The sequence below is a fragment of the Siniperca chuatsi genome, linkage group LG9, assembly GCF_020085105.1.
Source record: "Siniperca chuatsi isolate FFG_IHB_CAS linkage group LG9, ASM2008510v1, whole genome shotgun sequence".
NCBI lineage: Eukaryota > Metazoa > Chordata > Actinopteri > Centrarchiformes > Sinipercidae > Siniperca > Siniperca chuatsi.
The window spans coordinates 16,179,814-16,200,083 of record NC_058050.1 but is presented as its reverse complement, the minus strand read 5'-3'; the positions used below and the strand labels follow the sequence as shown (position 1 = coordinate 16,200,083).

Below are 20,270 nucleotides of genomic sequence, written 5' to 3'. Positions count from 1 at the left end.
ATGTAGGCTACCTATGTTTGAAATGTATTTTCAAATGTTTATCTACACATACATGTAAACATACATCCATACACAAAATAAATATTGTCTGATGTGGAAAAATAAAATGCAGAACTAAATCCTGTAATCATGCAAGTAAGAAAAATACACAGCAAGTGATAAAAAGAATGGAAAAAACTAACAAATTATTAAGGAAGTAAATGTTATATTACAACATATTGATGCCCCTTTAATCATATTTGTGTACAAGCAGATGTGATTGGTCACTTATAACTTGTCAGGGTACATCTCATATTTATGATTATATTTTGTGTCTGAAAACCATTATACTAAGGAGGGTCAACAATTTCTTTAGCAAAACCATAGAAATGTGACAAAGGACAAGCTGATCCCAAAGCATCCCCAGCACTCTGGACAAAGACTGTCTTCTGCTAGTGTGGATGAATTGTAGGCTTTGTCTGCTGCAACAGTCTAGGTTTGTGCTGCTCAGTTGGGTAATGCTGTTGGGTCACAATCACACACACCAATCCTGCAGCCTTGAAGCAATAGGATTTAATAGGTTGGTCATGTCACTGCTTAACTGCAATTCAATGTGATAAACAAGGATCATTTTCTGTGGTCATATGTAGTTAGGTGTGCTTACAAAAGAAATATAGACTTTTCATATATCATATGTAATAGAGTTAGAGTTACTGGTAGTTTTATAAATGTGCTCAAGAAACCGAATTGCTTCTTTAGATGCTTTCTGAAAAGGTTGGTATTTAAAGTAGTAAATAATACATAGCTCTTTACAGCCATATATATTTCAGAGCATCCTCAATGTCAGTGTGCTCAAGGGAGGATATTTAATAACACTCTTGACCAGTAAAAGGAAGCCATGCAATTAAAATTTCCCCCAATATGTACTGCATTTTTGAGTGACTAAATATATCAGCAATTTCTCATTACAACAGGGTCATTAATTTCTTGTTTGTGAGAAAGCAACATGGGCACAGATGACAGATGGACCTGTGGACTGAAAAGATTGTATTAACATGGAGAAAGACAGAGAACTAGGCAGGATGACAGGCAGGCAAACACACACAGGTACAATAAAAGACAGTATGCTGTGGGGAATACAGAAATAAAGCAGGAAGACAAGCCACCGTGCTGAGAGACAGCTGAACTGCAGGCAGAGATCATAGCAGAGTGAGTGAGAGTGAAAAACTGGCAGCCAAAGAACAAGAAGGAGGAGGCCATGTCATGAGAAAGAGTGGGTGAGCAAGAAAATGAAAGACTGAAACAGACTTCAGACAATTGGATGAGGAAGTAGTGATGGTGAACACATGGGTGTGGTTGGTTAGCAGTTACCCCATCAGCCTTTCAGAAGTGACATATAGAGGAAAGCATTGTGGATGATGAGGCTGTGGATAAATTTCTGGACTCAGGCACCACACAGGATGGATACTAAGGTAAGCATAATAGCCTGAATGGATGACTAAATATCAGAGGGCTGAGGGGTGTTTTGGTGAAGTGGACTGAAAGGACATTGATGGAGGATGACAGACAAATGGATGAACAGACAGACGGAGAGTGAGTGAGAGTGCTAGATGTGACAAACGGGCAGGCAGGTCAGGCTAGGGAAAGGGAAAGACGCCTGTACAGCCCAGGGGAAACAGGCCTCATCTTGACATATGAATGAATGAAGATTGGCATGACCTGCTAATCTGAGCTGTCACAGCTCATGACGGCCATGGACGCTCACCTGTCACACTGTTCCGAGCCCTAAGGACGAGCTGCCACCAGGATAGGTCAAAGATCGAGATTAATTTTCTGCTGGGGGTGGATTCGAACCGAACCACTGGCCTAGACTTCCATCTGTCACTACCTGCCTCTGCCATATCAGCTTAGCAGTTGTTGTTCTCTGCATTGCTAAAAAATAACACAATACCAGATATGTTTTTGCATACTTCTTTTTTTCTATAGTGTTTTGTTTCGAGCTAGGGGCAATATGTTGTGAGGGGGTGGAAAGAGCATGTTTTTCCACTGATTCAGAGAATGCAGCTCACCAGTACAGGATTTCCATTATGTTAAAAAGAACTGTTTTGACATATCCTCCAATGCCATTTTTAATTGGTGACAGTAGCAAACTTAGAAAATGTGATGAAGTTTGATTGTTAGTGCCACAAAGTTGAACACAGACATGTGTGGGAGGATTGCATACAGTACACAATGTGTGGCCTCGATCACTCATTTTTGACCAAAGAATTGTGGTTATGATGTGTGTATCTCATAAAGTTTGACATTCAAAGTAAGAATCTGTTTTCTGTCATGCTGCGTGAGAGGAGTGTGGGTGTTGTTGCATGTGTGCTTTAGGAGGAAGAAGAATCGGCCATGTGGTACGAAACCTCAATGAGTGCAACTTCCTGTCTCTTAGATTTGCACCGTACAAAATGTTCCAGAGCGAATGTTCTTTTGCTTCAATCATCTAAGCAGATCCTCTGATTTACCATTTATTGTATGTCTGCCATGTACTCATGCCCTGGTTAAACAATTGTATAATCATAGCCACGGCTAAATTAACAGTGTCTTTCTGTGTGCTAATGAGCAGACATTTTGTCTGGAGGTTGTGTATCTGCTCCAATCCTCTGCAACAGATGCATCAGAGTATCTGCATTTATATGATCTGTCTTCATTGGTGGAGTCACCTGTAATATCTGTGGGGCTCTGGATCACTCTGCAGATCTTAGACAAAGTGGTTGAGGTCATTTCAATCTTATAACCACTGTTAATAACTGCACAAGCTAAAATGCAATTTGTTAAGACAAAAACAACCTGGTTTACACTTTGTGCATCATTGTTTCACCTCTTGTCCCCATAATATGTTTTTTCCTTTCAGATTTATTTGGTTTCCTTGACCTTTTTCCTGTTTGTCATGTTAAAAGGTGAGTGCAAAAAACTTCCCACTGGCACTAAATTAGCTCACTGAGAGCTCACATGTGAATTGAATTTAAAGCGAGTCAGTGTAACTTTTGCTGAACAGCAACCACTTTGGTCACAAATATTAGGATAATGGAATGCTAAAATACACAGCAATATTAATCCAAAGTTTGCTAACATTAGCCACCAAAAGCTCCTGGTCATACCAGACCAAGTAAGACTGTAGCTGCAAAACCCCAGAGTGTTTTGAATTGAGTAAGGGTGTGTTTTATTGCTTATGAGTTCAATATATCAAGAACGAATGTGTTATTTCTTTTTTTCAGAACTACTGTGTCACTTTAAGCTGCAGCTTGGGAATTAGCAACTTAAAGGGGTATACCAGCAATTCAGTGTGTCACCTCCATAAAACCGGGGGGACGGGGAGATTAAAAAAGAATGGTCAAAACTGATTCAGTAGAGGCCAGGATATTTGATTTTTAGTCTCCAGTAAGACCTGTAAACCCTCTCACTTAGCAGCCACATATTTTAGTGAAGACTGAAGAACCAACTTTATCTTAGTCCAGATAAGGGATAAGCTCACACTATACATATTAGAACTGAAGCGATAAACATATGACAACATATGTCATACAAAATGTTCACTAATCATTACACCTTTAGTCAAGTCTCCTCATATGGGTTCATTAAAGTAGTGAGAATCAGAGTATTAGCCCAAGAAAGTAGAGGTTTTGTAGAGCTCCAGCACTAATTGGAAGGTGCTGAGTGAGTAAACAGACAACAGCCTCACTGTCCTGCAGTCTCACACAACAATCCAGCTCTGTTGTAGCCAGAGGTTTTGTAAGAGCTACTTCTTTGTAACTGTGCTGCACTGCCCCACTCACAGGACTGTTACTGTGACATACTCTCAATGCATCTGCAGGCCTCTCTCCCCTGCATGGCCAGACACATTCTCAAGTCTGGCCTCTGCCAGGAATACATCACAGCATTGTTTGAGAGAGTCACTGGGATAAACAACACTGTTTTTTGTTCCTCCTGTAAAGTGTCCTCTATCGATGCCTCACGATGAAGCTTCATTTGACTTGTGTTTTTGGTGATTAAAATGTGTCTCTCCCCCCCCCACCCAGTTTCAAGGACTCATGCTCTCACCACAGCAGAGTCTGTGAGCAGCAATAAGGCAAACTCAACACCAATGTCTACTTCTCCGACTCCTACTGGTACGGTACTTTGCAGCCTTTTAAATCTTCAATCTTCAGGCTATTTGATTTTTTGCAGTTAGCCTACTATCCATAATCATAAATGTCAGGACCTAATTTTATATTAAAATCTATCTATCTATCTATCTATCTATCTATCTATCTATCTATCTATCTATCTATCTATCTATCTATCTATCTATCTATCTATCTATCTATCTATCTATCTATCTATCTATCTATCTATCTATCTATCTATCTGCTTTCTTGGTGTAACAGGAAGAAGAGTGGGAGGCAGAGTCACCAGAGATGTTGACTCCTCCGCTAAAACCTCCCCTGCTGAACAAAACACAAGCCAGCACATTAGCACCATCAACCCAGTCAATGTCAAAACCACCACATCAGAAATGAAGACTTCAACAGGTAGTCTGATGAGTCGTTTGTGCTGTACATAACACCCATAATTTCATTTTAACCTGATGTGTTTTTTATGTTTCTGTCCCTGTAGCTTCCAATGAGGAAACAACAAATCCACAAACGAACCTCACATCCTCTCCAGGTAACAATATTGACCCTCTCCCTCACGTTTGAACACCCAGTTCAAACATGTCACTTGGAGCCATTGAGTTTGGCTGGTAGATTGGCCATGAGCAGGCCAGTAGGCTATAACATCCCCTCACACCAATAGCAAAGGCTTATAGTAAACATTCTCATCAAGAATGCAGAAAGCTTTAAAACTAATTATGAGGCAAGAAAATGTTAAACTCCCTGTTCTTGTTGGGATATATAGAGGAGTATTTCTGCTGCATTTTACAGCACTGGGGAAAGAGAGAGAACTAGAGTGAGAGAGTGCTGATATGCTTTGAAAAGTGAGTCAAAAGAGAGTCATTCCACTGATATGTTCAGAAATTCAATGAAAAATGGAGTTAAACATAGGAATGCACTTGGAATTTTATGAGAAGTAATTATGTATGTATGCTTTGGCATTATAAACCTGTGTATTATACATATTAGGCTTTATAAATATTAAATACAGAGGGAAAGGGGAGCCAGAAAATCAAAAAGAAGTCAAGGAAACTAATGTTTTTACTGTTTTTCAGCAGTTTTTTCAGTATCCACAGTGACATCCTCCCCAACCAGAACTGAGAAAACCACCAACAACGGGACCCATCAAGCTGTTGCCTGGGGTAACTCAAAATTTCACTACTCCATAGTTACCTTAAATGCCACAGGCGTTGCAGTTTTATTGTTATCTCATGGCAGACTGGCAGCATCACAATTCCCTGTCTTCCAAAACAAAACCCATGGCGAACTGGTAGAATAGAGCACCTCACTTCCTCTCTTGTTGCTAACAGATTAATGCTTGATTGTACCTTATGCAAGAAGAGATAAGATATGTGTGTCCTCATGCTGTGCTGGCTTACCATAGATAGGGTTTTGATACACCATCAACAGCATGTCAGCGGGGCCAGTAGATCTGTCATGCTATCTCTGATTGTTGTTCCCCGGTGATCCTCTCTATTTTTTTTCTTCCTGTAGAAGCTTCCTGTGTTCAACAGTCAAACTTAATTCTATTTTCCTTTCTACCTTTACTTCTTATAGATCCAAAGTGGGACAAAGACTTCACCTATGGTAAGAAGTTACATTTGACTGTGTTTTTTGTGTTATTACCTGTGTCTATGGTTTAGAGTGTTTAATTTGTGTTTTATATGTCCAGATTATGACTCCCTGCGCAATGCTGGATTGTCCATTGCAGCATTACTTTTCATACTGGGCATCATGGTCATTAGCTGTAAGTATGACTTTGAAAGCCACTTTTGTCTTGTGTAATCTCTTGTAAACCATTGTAATTATATTCAGCTGTCCTTCTCACTTTTTTACTTATCTCTAACTGTAGGCAGAGTCTGTCACCTGCCCAAGTGTCACAAGAGGTCAACTAAGTAAGTACTTGCAGCTTTTTATTTCATTAATTCTAGTGAATGTTCATGTTTTGTATTTGTGCAGTGTTTGAGAGGTGCATGATTAGCACAACTGCTGAATAATTTAAGACAATGAAAGCTGGAAGACAAAAGTGATGTTTGACTAAATTACAGTCCATGTGCATGAAGGGTAGCCGTGCTTATAATATGCTGCAGTTGAATGAGTTAAGTAATTTATATCACAGGCTACTGGATGATATATGGCAAACAATCAGTCACTTCAGACATATAATAGCACAACAGTATGCTGACTAAAATATCTGTGATGATTAATAGATCAAAAAGATTATGATTAGTCGAGCGAAACTATGCCAGACCAACTGCAACAACTGCAAACCACACTGTTTATTTTCCTTACTGTGGTATATTTGTGTGTGATAAATATAAGTGATTGCTTAAATAGTGTTTGATTCTATAAAATATTCTGTGTGTTTATTTTCCAGGTCATATCGAGTAGTCCAGGGATAAGGAGAGAGTGTACACGGATAAAAGGACAGAGCTGCAAGAAACCAACCAGGAGTCCATCAAGAGAAAAACACTCAGCCAACACCTGGCAACATGTGTGTGCATGCGGATTGACTGACTATATGCTGCTTAGTAACAGTGTCAAAACATGAATCATGCTGACAAGTGAAAAAAGTGGAACCATCACCTTCTTAATCTTTGTCAAATGTTATTTCTATACTTTGCAAGACTGCACTAAAAAAGTAAACTGATTATTTATCTTGGCAAATAATGAAGATGACTCATATTTTAATCACACCTTCAGTCATGAAGCAGACTTGTTTCTTATGAACTTTGTAACTTATAACTGTAACACAGCCAGTGTCTCACAGGCAGGATTATTATTAAAGGTTCTGAAGAATAACCCCATAACATCTCATATTTGATGATCCCAAACACTTATGTTCTGTCAGGATCTAAAAATGGAGCTGGGTCACTTCCTCCATGCTCTTTACACTTTCAATTTCAAGTCAACAAAAATGTTTAGTAAGGGGTGTCTAAGCCTCTTAGTGGCTCTATGCTTGTAAGTGAGTAAAGCCCTAGATTAAACAAGATCCAGTGGCGCATTATCTTTGCATCCATATGGCATAAAAATGATGTAGACAACAAACTGGGAGAAACCAAGCAAATTTTATAACAGATTTAATGTCAAAATCAACACAATCCAGAGTTCAGCATGCCTACTTAATACAGTAGTATTTACTGTTCTAATTGCTATCAGAACAAAAGAAAGCAGCCGTGCAGACAGAATGAATTCATGATATACAATCACCTACAGCAATTGTTTTCTGATGAGATATAAGGTCATGTATTATATACGTTGCAAATAATTTGATAAAACAACCACTGTGAATGTCCTTGGTGCAAATAATACATATAGTATGGGTTAATCTGGATACACAAGTGCCTATGAACATAAGTATTTAACCTTAAGACCAAATTTAAACATTTTTGCTGCAATATGACACTAAAATACAAATATTTTACATAAAATTGTTTTTGGCAAATAACTGACTCCCACTCACCACAGCTTTTTTACACATCATTTATAAATGAATAGTGGAGAGAAGACAACACCCCTTAATTTCAACAAGTATATAAACAGGCCATTTAGCTAATACAATATCTTTTCCATCGAGACACAATGCAAATGCATAGCTCAGTAAAGATGTAAAAATCATATATATTAAAAACTAGAATAATTGCGTAAGGTCATACAATGTCTTTAGTACGGTGGCCATGAGAGCTCAATGCACTGCAACTTAGATATAGATCTAAGAAATAGACAAAACACAATCAAATACAAAAAACGCAGTAGTTTCTGTATTTGGTTCCGTTTTCTCTATTTGCAGCTCATATCCGTATTTGGTTCTGTTGTGTGTATTTGGTTGTGTTTTCTGTATTTGATTGTATTTTCTCACTCTGCAGCGTTTTTTTTCTAAATGCTGTGCATGTATTGTCAAATTGATGGGGATATTTTCTTCATTTGCTTGTGTTTTGTCTCTTTGTGTGTGTTTTCTTATTGAGCTCTTAGGGCCACCACAGAAGAAGAATCAGCCAGTTTAAAAAAGAAATAATCTTTTCCACATACATCACGTTGAGAAAGAAACAAAGCTCAACAGCTATATTTGTTACATTTAGACATCAGTAGTGTCACAGCAGAGAGGCTTTACAGGAGGGAATAACAGAGTAGAGTTGGGTCACATGCGTGAAGAAGGCAAATACTGTATTTCTCTTTGGATTTTTATACAAGTCTGTTTGCTTTCTACATTTTGGAAAAAGCATTCAAAGAGAATACTCTGCTGCTCAAATGTTGTTGCATTGTGGTTTGTTTGTCCAACAGAAATGGTGAATATGAATATGTAGACTACAAAGATATAAAAAACTGAAATGTTTTGTACTGCAATTTTTGTCCAATTGTCCTCCCTTTGAAATGCTAACAAATATTGAAGGCTGGGCAATGCTACGGTTTTGAGAAATAACACACACACACACAGTGCTGAAATATGAACAGTAAAACATCTGCCAATTTGTTTGTGTTGAATAAACTGGGATGCATCATTTTTAAGGCGACACTTCAGTGCAAGATTAGCTGCAAGAATTAGTGGAAGAGCAAAGTGAGATCCTGCTTTGACAAATCCAGTGTTTAACCCCACGTAGGCATTCCTAGTGTTGCTAACTCCATTATAAGTGCTCCTCCTCGCCACAAATGTAATACTGTCATGTCGAACAGGAGCATGTCCTCTTTCCCTTTAACCTTTGCCACAGAAAGGTCCCTTCTCTGTATTGGAACAAATAATGCAACCAGTGCCTTGGGTTCTTGGATAGAAAGATTACTTTCATATGGCATGATTGATTTCCATTTAAATGAAAACGGAGAAGCCATCATGCGCCGTATGAATGAAACACAGGCATTGTTGGTATTTTCCCAATCATCCCCAACACTTTATTTGATTCGTGAGATGTTATCCCTCCCTCACACCCAGCTTCTCTCTACCAGAGTGTGAGGCATTAATCTAACTCTCAACAGCATTCAGAGAGCTATTTACAATCTGCGAGACTAAAGTGAAAGCCTTTCAAAACGAAAAAGAGAGGGTGAAAAGAAAACATCATCATTCATGGCAGTCGATTAATTTGCTGCCTTGCAAGAAGATGTTCACACTGGCTATTTTCACTTGTTTCTTTTTTACTGAGGTTGAGACGAGGGGAAACAGGTTTTTATCTTCCTATTGCACTGCCTCCTGTCATTCCTAATGGGCCAGGAACAGAAGATGTCAGACAAGTGAATAGGAGAATGAAGTGAGCACTGGGCTGGCTCAGTGTGGATTAGCATGGTTTGTCTCACTCATCGACCATTTCACACAGACAGGTCTGTTCCACATGCACCAAATCAAATGCAAATACAGCTTCACTGCATAGCTGGTGGGAATAATTTCTTGTTTCAGGTAGTAAAAAAAAGGGGGAGCTCTGGCTGTGCTAAATTATCCCTTTTAACAAAAGAAGCTTTAAGCCATATTCATTGGCTTTGATTTGGATTCCTCAAATAGAATCCAATTAGAAGGTTTGAATGTATTCCAAATGTCCCAACTAAAGTGTGTGTATGTGGAATAGAAACGGCTGGGACAAAGACAAAAGTATACAACAGTAAAAAAAAAAAAAAAAACATATTGCATATGTATTGATAAGAGTTTGTGCAGGAGCGAGCAATGAACTGAATGGTGAGAAGCAGGCTGTTGTGCAAAGAAGTGTAATTGTCCTGAGTCAAAGAGTAGGAGATGACATAGCCTGGTGCATTGCTCCTCTCTTGTCTGTGCGTTATAGGACTCCACCAGGAACTAGACGGACACTTTCTGGTCCTGCTCTGTAGGCACGGAGTAGATCCTGCAGAGAGAGGGAGGACAGGCCACAGGAAGGTGAATACAGGGAAAGGCAGGCGGTGGCGGGTCGGGGGGCAAAAGCAAAAGTATGTCATCTTTAAGATATTTTTAGGTTCTTTTTCAGTTTGTTAACAGAAAGACACAAGAAACATCCCTGCTGCGTGTCGGAATTCAGGAAACGGCATGTCTGCCTCAAGCTGCAGGGCTCTGACAGGTGCACGGTGACTGCATCACCTCAAAACACAGCTCATCCCCAGGTGGGACTTATAAACCTGGCAAGGCACTGTTGATCCAACAAGCCAGAGGTTGCTGTGTGATTAAGCCTCTTTTCAGCAGAGCGATCAGTCAGCACCAAACACTGCCAGAGCTGACTGCAGCCCCAGGACGCAGCCAGTAATCCTGCAGAGGAATTTAACCCTTGCAGATTGTCTTGGGTGTCTGCTCCACAATGGCAGTTCTCCTGCTGCTTGGAGATCTCTGGAGACTAATTTGAACTCTGTAACCCCCTCTGACACAACCTGCAGGTCATGTATTACTGCATCCCAGAACAAAAGAAACCTGATTACTCTGCAGAAAGCCTTCCTAGAGCTATCTGCCGTTAAATAAGCAAGAGTGGAAGGGAGGCAAAAAACAGAGAGAGCGTCTCTGTATAACTGGTTTAGGCTGTTCTGCTGTCTGATTGCTGTTGGCAGATTGTTGTCATGACGCCAGGATCATGTTTATGGGATTGTTGTATTTCTGAGTAGAGTCATCTACTCAGGCCTTAGTTCATGAGGTAAGCTTTGGAACAGGTTAGGTCCTGTCCCATTCGGTCATACAGACCCAGTGGCACTGTATTAAGGCTATTGTTTGATGGCTAAGATGGAAAGGGTTAGACGTGGGGAGTGTTCAGTGGTGGGGGTGGAGGGCCTCAGGCTGTGATACTAATTGCTGTACAAGTCCAGACGGGCTCAGAGGGGTGGATGCTTGTTGCGTTTTGCCACCTTAGTGTTTTTCTCTGGTTTTGATGGTGACGAGTTGGATGTAGCAGGGCAAATTGGCAAGGCAGTTACCCACAAGACAGGTTCTGTCACCCGAAGGCTGATTTAGCGTAAAGTGGAACATGCATTTCTCAGTACAACACTGATACACTACGTACACAGGCTGTAGGAAGAAAATAAATATGTTCTTCTTGTTGAAAACAGAACAGTATACTTCAAATCCAACTGGAACCCAACAAATTTTATGTATGTATATATATATATATATATATATATATATATATATATATATATATATATATATATATATATATATATATATATATATATATATATATATATACACACACACACACACACACACAACTTTAAATATTAACTTTGAAAGTGCAGAAACTTACCCTTGCTGCCGATTGTGCATGTGGCGTCTTACTAAAATTATGGCTGCAAAAAAAAAAAAAAAAATGAGAAAAGGCCGCGGCTACACAAGCGAAAAGTTCATATTTTCTTAGGCATTAACAGCTTTACAAGGCACACAGGGACTACAGATTCTGGCCAAGCACTGAAAGGCTTTACGGCAGTGCATTTGTCAACTATGGGAATGAAACAGGCACTATTTCACATTTCACAACATTATGTCTCAACAAAACACAGAATACTTACTGGATATCGTTGCAACTGAAAGAGTCAGCACAGTCACAGCTACAACGATAACAATCAGGGTGAAGTGATCTAAAAGAGAACACATAAAAGGTTGGCTATAAATGTATTAAACAACAGCTGATACCAGTGTATGATATTATGGATCCATCATACTATATTTTAACATTTTAATATATTTACTACATATCACTAATTATAATTAAAATACTTCTCTTACCCGCTGTGTCTTCTACACTTTTGGCTTTATCAATTAAGGCAATATCATCTGTGGGGGGATCAGTTGTAATCACTACAAGTGCTAAAGAGAAAAAGAGAACAGTTAACACAAGTTACACTGTATATTTCAGCCCCCCACATAACACTTCTGATCAAGATTTTTGAAAGGTTATTGCTCTTCATGCCTAAACAAATGTTTGAGGGTTTCAATAGAGGATTGAAGTCATTAAGGGAATAGTTCTACAGTTCTAACAGTTCTTTTTGCCGCAAGTCAAAAAAGCTGTCAATCCAACAGCTCATTAATTAACATGCTTATTTGTTTAATCTGTACAAAAAAGTTTGTTACTGGCCAACAATAGTATGGCACAAAAACCCCTGTAAAATCACAACTTGTGTTTTTTTTTTACACTTTTTTGTATGGATTAAACAAACAAGTAATAAGTGAGCTTTAGAGGAGCTTGTAGGTTGATTTGTTACCTTTGGACAGAGCCGGGCTAGCTGAGCCCCCCGTTTCCCTGTTTGTAACCTGGAGTTCCAGTTCCAGGTAATCATTATAACTTGTGTGTTGCTTGAGATATTTAAAATGTACTTGAGGAAAATGAAAAAATGTATATGTAATTGAATATACAGTATGTGCATGTGTCTACAGAGAGGGAGAGGGGTGAGGCTTCAGAGCAATCGTTAACTCTTTGCAGAAAGGCTGCTTCTCCAAGAGCCAAGATCTGTTCTAAACAGATCTGTAATTCTATCAAATGTCCATCAAAGTGAAGATGAGGAATGACGGAGAGAGGCGTGGAGAGAGAATGAGAATGCCAATGTTGATTAGCTGGCTGGCACGATGGCGGAGATGTTGACGTGTTCATTGGCCTTTCGGCAGAATCCACAGAGCCCCCTCCAGGGAGCTAATTGATTCCATTCAGGACTTAATGGTTGGGAGGACAGAAAGCCAACAGGGGGCACAGCCCTTCACACATCTCACTGGACACACAATACTGACTTACTGACAATAATTACAGAGGCCATAGCATTCACATACTCTTCTCTGGACAGCTGCTATTACAGTGTTTGTGGGTGTGACACAGAAAAAACTAGAATATCCTACTGCCCTCCAATCCACTCTTGGGAACCGAGGTAATAAACTTACCATTCAAATCCTCATCATCCGAATCTGTGAAATAAGGAGAAATCAGATGCTTGTGCAGTACAGAAATGCATGCTTTTCAGTGTTAGCACTTTCAAATAATTACAGTGTAAGAGTTCTACTACTGTACGATAGACAGGATACAGATAACACCTTTAATCTTTTAGCAACACCATTGATTGAGGGTTTTATGAAGTCAGTTTAGGACCAAAAGGTCTGAGAGCAAAAAATATAAACTATAAACAAGAATCAATATTGTACACAGAAAACCAAACCATCTAAATTGTAGGCAATAACAAAACTGCAAACAAGAAACCACACCCATAAACTAGTGACCAGAAATGTGAGTAAATAACGAAACTCTTGTTGTTGCGTATGGGTGTGATCTCTCAGTTGATTTAAATACTTAATTTAAATAAAACTAATTTATGTCTGGCCATAAATTTACTTCAAGCAAGAACCAGTTACAGTTCACTTGTTGATAACCTTGGATAGCACCAAGACAACTGGGCCCAGTTGATTGAAAGGCTTCATAAAGTGCTCCTGTTTTTCTTTATTTTACAGATAAAAATGCATTATATACCGCCATCAGCTGATCCTTCATTGTCTTCTGAAACAGCTGGGGAAAAAAAGGTACAGAGTTAGAGTACATTCACAATACTCATGATACATTTTTAAAGGTTAATATTCATCACAATTCTGCTCCAGAATACTGCTACATTCAGAGAATGCTTACATGCACTGTACAGCACAACAAGTATTTAGGCTAGATTAGGTTTAATGGTATACATTTGGTGGAGTCTATCTGCTGTTCTTTTCTGGTATCTTCTAAACCAAGAAAGTACAGCATTGGGAATATTGTTTCTAATTTCACTGTGCGTATTTCTCTTTAATGTTATTCTTATATGTGCAAACTCTTTGTTTCACTGAAGCGCCTTCTCTTTTAGGTGGTTGTATAATTCAAAAGTGGGTGCATACATTAATCTGCGCAGACAGTCCACATACATGGGTAGGTGAGGAAAACATGCCAGAGCAGAGTTGCATAGACCCTGATTAGATGTTTATCACCTGAAAGCATCACAGAGATGAGAACATACCAGTAGCAGCTGGCAGCAGCAGCAGACATAGGAACAGCAATCGCATCATCTTCAAATGCTGCAGGGGGAAAAGAAAAGTTAAAAATACCTGCTATTAATATTCAGTCATTGATGTGTGTGAAATCTTGGTGTTTTGGTTTAGAGATAGCGCGTGATAGAAAGCAGCAATGCTGTCTATTACTGGGGCTTGTCTGGTACTTTAAGTTTCAGGATCACATACTGCTAGTCAGTGGAAAACTCCAAATTCCAAGGCAACAAGTCCTTGTACTGTTTTTAACTGGTTTAAAAGTATCCATGTAAATCTAGATTGTAATCTGAAGTGGGTGATGGCAAAAGGGTCAGTGAATGGCAACTTTATTTCCCATAGTGCTCAGCAGAAAAACTGTTCTGAGAATTCTGTCACAGTCAGCTGGTAACAAGTGTCTATTAAACATTTTCCCCTCCTTATGCAAAGCCTGGGTGCTATACCAGGTGTTGAGCAACAGAAAAGTGTCCAATGACTTCCACTGGCACGAAAAAAAAAAAAGGAATCAAATAAATCATTTGTGTTGTTTATTATATCCTGCTAAGCAATATTATTTTCATGCTAATTAGGAAACTTGAACATAAATTTTGTTTGTTATCCCAGAAACCAAGTGATGCATTTACATTGGTTGTGATATCCTTTTTTGTGTTGTTGTTCTTAAGGAGAAATCTCACAACTTCCTCATGGCACAGGGCCCAAAACAAACCCTACCTCCGCTCCCCATCACCACCACATAGATGCGAAACGCAGATATTTTCAGCCCGCCAAACAAAGCCCCAGCTGTATCCAGCACAATATGAATGGTGATATTTTTAAATGGGAAACATGGGAATGACCTTTCTTCCAGTCGAGGCCCTGGATGAAGCCTCATTGGTCAGATTTAGCCATTGGGATTGGCATGGGATCAGGAACCAATAGTCACTCATGCAGTATTTGATACTGTACACAGAGGGAACTCTTCCATTGACCTTTGTGCCAAATGTTATAGTGTATGCGCCTCTTCATTGTTAGCCATGCCCATTGTGTTCTTGTTTCCTCCATAGTTAATGACTATGTGGAAAGAACTGAGGTGACCTGCATTGTTAAGCTGCAGATTATCAAATAGGGCTCTGAAGGACAGCTGCAAACCTCTAAACACCCACCGTACACTCCCACACAGTAGTTGCTGACTTATTGTTTCCTATTCATTACTACAATTTAAGGAAGTGGATTATGCTCACCATATGGCGAGTAGATTCCAATTACCATATTTGGTGAATGGAAGTGAAAAAGAAAGAGGCATGGTCATTAAGAATGGAGACAGGAGACTAGTCAACATCAGTTCATTCTTTGAGTAAGGTTTTTGACAGAAAGACCTAGGCATCAGGAATCTAGCCAAACTGTAATCTCATCTATAAATTCTGCCATGGTAGTTGATGTCTAGAAACTTTCATGTGAGACAAATGTCCGCCTTGTAGGGCCGCACTTGAACGAGTACAGCCCAGTCCACAACAAGATTATCTTCATGCTAAATTAGCAGAACAGCATTAAGAACTATTTTGGTTGACTATATTGGAAAAAAAGATGTTAATCACACAACTGAGGCTGATTGGAGAGGGAGTGTAGTGTGGGCTGTCCTGGCCTCTTGAATAGCTGCAGTAAATCTCCAAACGCAAACAACCTAAGAAGCTGCAAATAAAATCCCCTTCTGTATCCAATTTGCTTTTCAGAGTCGCTTTGGGTGAAATAATAAGCGGATCCAATTTGGAAATATTTATCAACCCAGTCCACTGCCTCTGTATCAAAATGGCTCCTGACGCCTGTATTATTTTTCAAATTGGGTAATATATTCTTACATTTGAATGCCGATTGAATTTGCTCTTTAATACCAGACCCAATTTGCAACATACCAACCAGTGGCTTGCTTATAAAGTAGACATGCCAGCTGCCTTCTGGCTAGAGATGCAAAGATCATAGAAGGTAAATGTAGAAATCTACATATCATAAAACTGAGTGCAGTGCTCCAAGAGAGAGGCATAAACTGTACTGTTGCTGGAGGGTGAATGTGTCTTGTTTTTGTTCCATTTTCCCCAATACAGTTTTCCACTGACAGGATTAACCTTGAACCTCATACCTGTCTGGCCAGGCCAGACCAAAGTACACCTAAATCTTGTTTACCTGGTTTCATTTTGAATGATGAACACTTTCCACTCCTTCCAACCCACCCAGTGCAATCTATGTCAACACAATGCACACACTAACAGAAGTTTACTACATGAACATAAACAGAACTACATGCAGAGACACATTATCTCTTTCTTATCTGCTCGCAGTGATAACAGCCCTCTGCTCAACCACTGTGCATCACTGACACGACTTTGACACCAGCGATAACGAACAGTAACCTAAAGATATCTAAAATGTATTAGAATTACTGTGTCCTAGAGAGTTCATAGGAAAACAAATACAAGACAGACAAATTGAGAGAAAGAAGAGAGAAGATGGTAAAAACTTTTTACTGATTATTTTGAATAAGTGTCAAAGTGAAAACAGACTTGCTCTAAAAATGAATGAGCCCAACAACAAGGAAAACGAGTGAGTGAGAAAGGGAAAAAGCGCCCAGATCATTTGTTATTCATTGCCATTCAATTTTATAAAAGTGGTAGCTTACTCTGGTTCAGTGAAGAGAAAATATTCTTATTGAAATGTTTACTCAACTCTGCCATCTCAACAGGAGCTGTTTATCTAAGTGAGGTTGATGCAAATTCCTTTTCCCCTTTAACATAACATACTGTGCTATGTCACTGGACCGCAAACAAAACCACAAGGAAACTAATGATAAAGTAAAAAATTAAATAAAGCAAAACTCACAGTACCTCAGTTGGTGCCATTCAAAGCAGTGAGTGACAACTAAGCAGGTATTTCCAATACTAATGGTTTGTGGATGACTTGTTGCGCCAGTTGTTGCAACAGTAAAACAACTAAGTGGATATGAAAGTGTGTCTGAATATGACAGCCCTCTTGGAGACACATATCCTGTATTTGCCTGCCTCTCTCTCTCTCTCTCTCTCTCTCTCTGCATGTATGCCTGCAAAACAATAAAACCTGTGAACACACACAAGAATGACCAGATATGATTCTACAGTCGCACCAAAATGATGGCATTTTCAACCTCTACTGTGACCAACACAGCAACAAACAGATTCAGGACATGTAGGACTCAGGGCACGTACACATCAGGCTTACTTTTTATCAGATGGAGACAAAGCTGTTGTTCTTTGTTTTGTTAACAACACTATCACAAGACCTATCCCAGTCACGCTGAGGGTTTTCACAGTCCAATCTATCTGAAATGCAGCCTCATCACTCCTTCAAGAATCAAGCAACACTAAATACAAAATAAATTAAAAAAAAAAAAAAAAAACACTCTGCAAAGACAAGATGTAAAGAGTTCAACAAAGATTTGGTGCCCCTGCTTCACCCCCAGCACTCCCTGGGCAAGCAGCGTGATTAACAACAGAAGAAAAACACTTTATTTGTTTGCAGACTAATATTTAAGTCAAAAAGGCACTTATGAGCACACTGAACATGGCAAGACAATCTTATACACACACCGGAAGTGAGACAAGGGGTGCTGCAGTGAGCCAAGTCAGGTTTTTTTTTTGTTTGTTATTTACAACACCCTCACCTTCTGTAACCTGCTTCCTTAAGGAAGAAGTCTGCACTTTTTGAATGGATGAAAACAAGTTATTGTCACGTTGACTCACTGTATAACAAACAGAATTGCTGTTGTTTAGAGCCGAAATCTCTCTCCATGCCTTACACTCTGAGAATGATACAGGTAATAAACAACTCACATGAACTTGGGTGAACTCGGTGAAGAAGCCAGAAAAGCTGAGAAAATAAAATATGGAGGGAAAAGTATGAGAAAAGTTGCACTGTATGCTACAGGCTGATCCTCATTAGCTTACAAAGATGTCCATATAGTAGTATCTGTGTATTATTACACTACAGCCAAGTACTGACAACATTTAAATTAACCAATAACCTACCAATACAGGAGAAAGGCAGCTCTATTGCAGTCCGTACTCCGTTTGTGGAAATTAAGGTTTTAAAATCATTTCCTTGTGCTTCTCTCTTATCTCATGAAACTTGAGGCACTCACCACAGCTACAGTAATGTTAAGTAACGCTAGTCGATCAGAAGAGCCACCGCGGAACCGGAGTGTTAACAGGAAAAGCTGCTTTCTGCTGTGTGGGCTAAGTTTAGGGCAACCTATTCTCACCTACAAGGGGATTCACAGCCACCTCATTTAGTGCTTAAGTGCCCCTTGCTTTTCAGTCACGTTTTTGCTAATGCGGAAAATTCCTCCATGTGTCTGTTCAGAACTGTTATCAAGACAGTTTCCTGAAAACTTTGAGGTTAAGATACTGCTTAGCTACTGATAACAGCTTAGAGCATGAATATCATTGATGTAAAACAGTGATATACGTGCAAAGTAAAGTATTGGGCCATTTTAATAATACATTTCAAAATCCTGGAAGTTATGATACGAATCAACGGGCAGCTGCAGCCTAATTAACGTTAGTCGACAAATGATGACGTCCATACTGATTGACAGGCTCATATGTTCTTTAGAAGAACAGGTGCGCTAATTGGCTATCTTCACCAAATTTCCCCTGTGTTTCTGGCAATATGTTGCTAGTACATCACTGAGTTTCGGTGTTTAGTGTTTTCCCAGGGATGCAAGTAGCCTAAAATGTATCAGTTGTAGGGGAAATAGAATCGATACAGTTGTTCCCATTCATGTAAGTTTTCTTGTTTCAGTGCAGTAATGCAGTTTGTACTGCTGCTCCAGGTGTGCCTCTTGGGACTTGGTAAGTGGCATGGTTTATCGACTGTTGTTTGTAGGTGATGGGCTGAAATTAAACAGATTCAGAGGTCATGTGCACAAATAACTTGTATAACTTGTATATACTATCTATCTATTAATTTGCATGTTAGTCCTTTCTTCACTAAGCTGTGTCCATTTTACCTTCATCTGCACTCCCAATATTTGAGGCACACTTGCATTAGGTTATTCCTCTTTCACCTGCAACACTCAAGTTTTGCTGTCTACCTTCAAGTTCTGTTTGTCTAGTTTTGAGTGATGAATGGGGTGTGGCTACGTCCCAGCCCATGGAACAACAAAACATACTAATCTGTGCACTGTTGAAGGGAATTGTTAAGAAATCGTCATTTGTCTTTTCTCTGCATTGGGATGTGATTTTAAAAGGCATCATCAAATTGATTGTACCAACAGTTAACTTTTTTTTTTTTTTTTTTTTGTTGAAATGCATTTGCTATGAGTTAAAAAAAATATGACCCCTTTGCTTTTGTTTCATATTGCTACTATCTGCAGTGACAATCCATCAGTGGTGGGAAAAAGTACTCAAACGTTTTAACTAAGTAAAAGTAGCAATACCACAGTGTAGAAATACTGTTACAAGCACAGTAAAAGCCCTGCATTTAAAATTAGTACACAAGTATTAGCATAAAAATGTACTTAACTTTTACTTTTGGTAGTTTATCATTATGCATAATGGCCCATTACAGAATAATATATTATTGACTATAATTAATAATGCATTATGTGTAAACATAACAGTGTTGCAGCTGGCAAAGGTGGAACTGATTACTAGGTATCTTACAGTAATCTTTAATAAACCATAATTTATGAATTGTTCGTTTTGTATTTATAATCTGCAAAATAATTTAAGTTATCAAATAAATGTACTGGAGTAAAAAGTACAATATTTGCCTCTGAATTGTAGAGGAGTATAAAGTAGCATAAAATACAAATACTCAAGTGAAGTACAAGTACCTCGGTTGTATTTAGTTACATTCCACCACTGCAATCCATACAATATATGTTTGTGCTAAAATATAATCAATACTCATTAAGAAAACTGGCTGAAAGGTGAACTTACATTTAAATGTGCTGTTGTTCAGAGTTGTCTTGTTCAGAGTTGTTGTGCCCACGCCAAGATCCTTGTTATCATGGAAACTGCCAGAGTGAGGGTGCACCTTAACACAGGTGTACTCAGTCAGGAACTAGGAACTATGTTCTTCATTGGCTGCTGAGCTTGCTGAAATCCGACACCACCAGTCATATCTCTGTTACACAAGTAGACTTTCTGTGAACACTGCTCAATGAC

The 20,270-nt window shown here is 39.0% G+C and overlaps 3 protein-coding genes across 8 annotated transcripts in view; 2 read left to right on the top strand and 1 right to left on the bottom strand.

Moving 5' to 3' along the window:
- The first annotated feature begins 1,176 nt into the window (after window positions 1-1,176).
- Window positions 1,177-8,501, top strand: fxyd5 (FXYD domain containing ion transport regulator 5). 2 transcript variants are annotated; one of them, XM_044207629.1, is made up of 10 exons: window positions 1,177-1,451; window positions 2,879-2,924; window positions 4,044-4,133; window positions 4,392-4,535; window positions 4,621-4,671; window positions 5,213-5,299; window positions 5,715-5,744; window positions 5,830-5,904; window positions 6,010-6,052; window positions 6,535-8,501. In XM_044207629.1, exons 1-10 carry the CDS (start codon window positions 1,395-1,397, stop codon window positions 6,557-6,559), a joined length of 648 nt encoding a protein of 215 aa, XP_044063564.1. In that variant the 5' UTR covers window positions 1,177-1,394; the 3' UTR covers window positions 6,560-8,501. The 2 variants fall into 2 exon arrangements, with proteins under 2 accessions (XP_044063564.1, XP_044063563.1); XM_044207628.1 differs by having other exon boundaries at window positions 1,213-1,451; window positions 5,216-5,299.
- On the bottom strand, window positions 7,221-20,145 carry si:dkey-262k9.2. 5 transcript variants are annotated; one of them, XM_044207634.1, is made up of 9 exons: window positions 20,043-20,143; window positions 17,931-17,967; window positions 14,070-14,127; window positions 13,556-13,591; window positions 12,976-12,999; window positions 11,833-11,913; window positions 11,616-11,684; window positions 11,354-11,396; window positions 7,221-9,976 (listed from the first exon to the last, which is right to left on the bottom strand). In XM_044207634.1, exons 3-9 carry the CDS (start codon window positions 14,116-14,118, stop codon window positions 9,931-9,933), a joined length of 348 nt encoding a protein of 115 aa, XP_044063569.1. In that variant the 5' UTR covers window positions 14,119-14,127; window positions 17,931-17,967; window positions 20,043-20,143; the 3' UTR covers window positions 7,221-9,930. The 5 variants fall into 5 exon arrangements, with proteins under 5 accessions (XP_044063569.1, XP_044063566.1, XP_044063568.1 ...); XM_044207631.1 differs by lacking the exon at window positions 20,043-20,143 and adding an exon at window positions 18,126-18,267; XM_044207633.1 differs by lacking the exon at window positions 17,931-17,967 and having other exon boundaries at window positions 20,043-20,145.
- The window catches only part of LOC122881480 (IgGFc-binding protein), a 35,350-nt gene continuing 33,896 nt past the window's right edge, over window positions 18,817-20,270 (top strand). Inside the window, exon 1 of the mRNA XM_044207729.1 lies at window positions 18,817-18,950. Coding sequence (XP_044063664.1) covers window positions 18,908-18,950 — 43 coding nt within the window. The 5' untranslated portion in view covers window positions 18,817-18,907. The remainder of the gene's footprint in view (window positions 18,951-20,270) is intronic.

Bases quoted from the DNA above. Each gene is read 5' to 3' on its own strand.
- fxyd5 (XM_044207629.1), top strand. From the start codon at position 1,395: ATGATGAGGCTGTGGATAAATTTCTGGACTCAGGCACCACACAGGATG. The intron at 4,134-4,391 runs GTACGGTACTTT...TTGGTGTAACAG, and splicing joins TACTTCTCCGACTCCTACTG to GAAGAAGAGTGGGAGGCAGA. The intron at 5,745-5,829 runs GTAAGAAGTTAC...TTATATGTCCAG, and splicing joins GGACAAAGACTTCACCTATG to ATTATGACTCCCTGCGCAAT.
- si:dkey-262k9.2 (XM_044207630.1), bottom strand. The intron at 11,397-11,615 runs GTAAGTATTCTG...TTTTTTTTGCAG, and splicing joins TTCAGTTGCAACGATATCCA to CCATAATTTTAGTAAGACGC. The intron at 9,977-11,353 runs GTAAGTTTCTGC...CTCTCTCTGCAG, and splicing joins ATGCACAATCGGCAGCAAGG to GATCTACTCCGTGCCTACAG.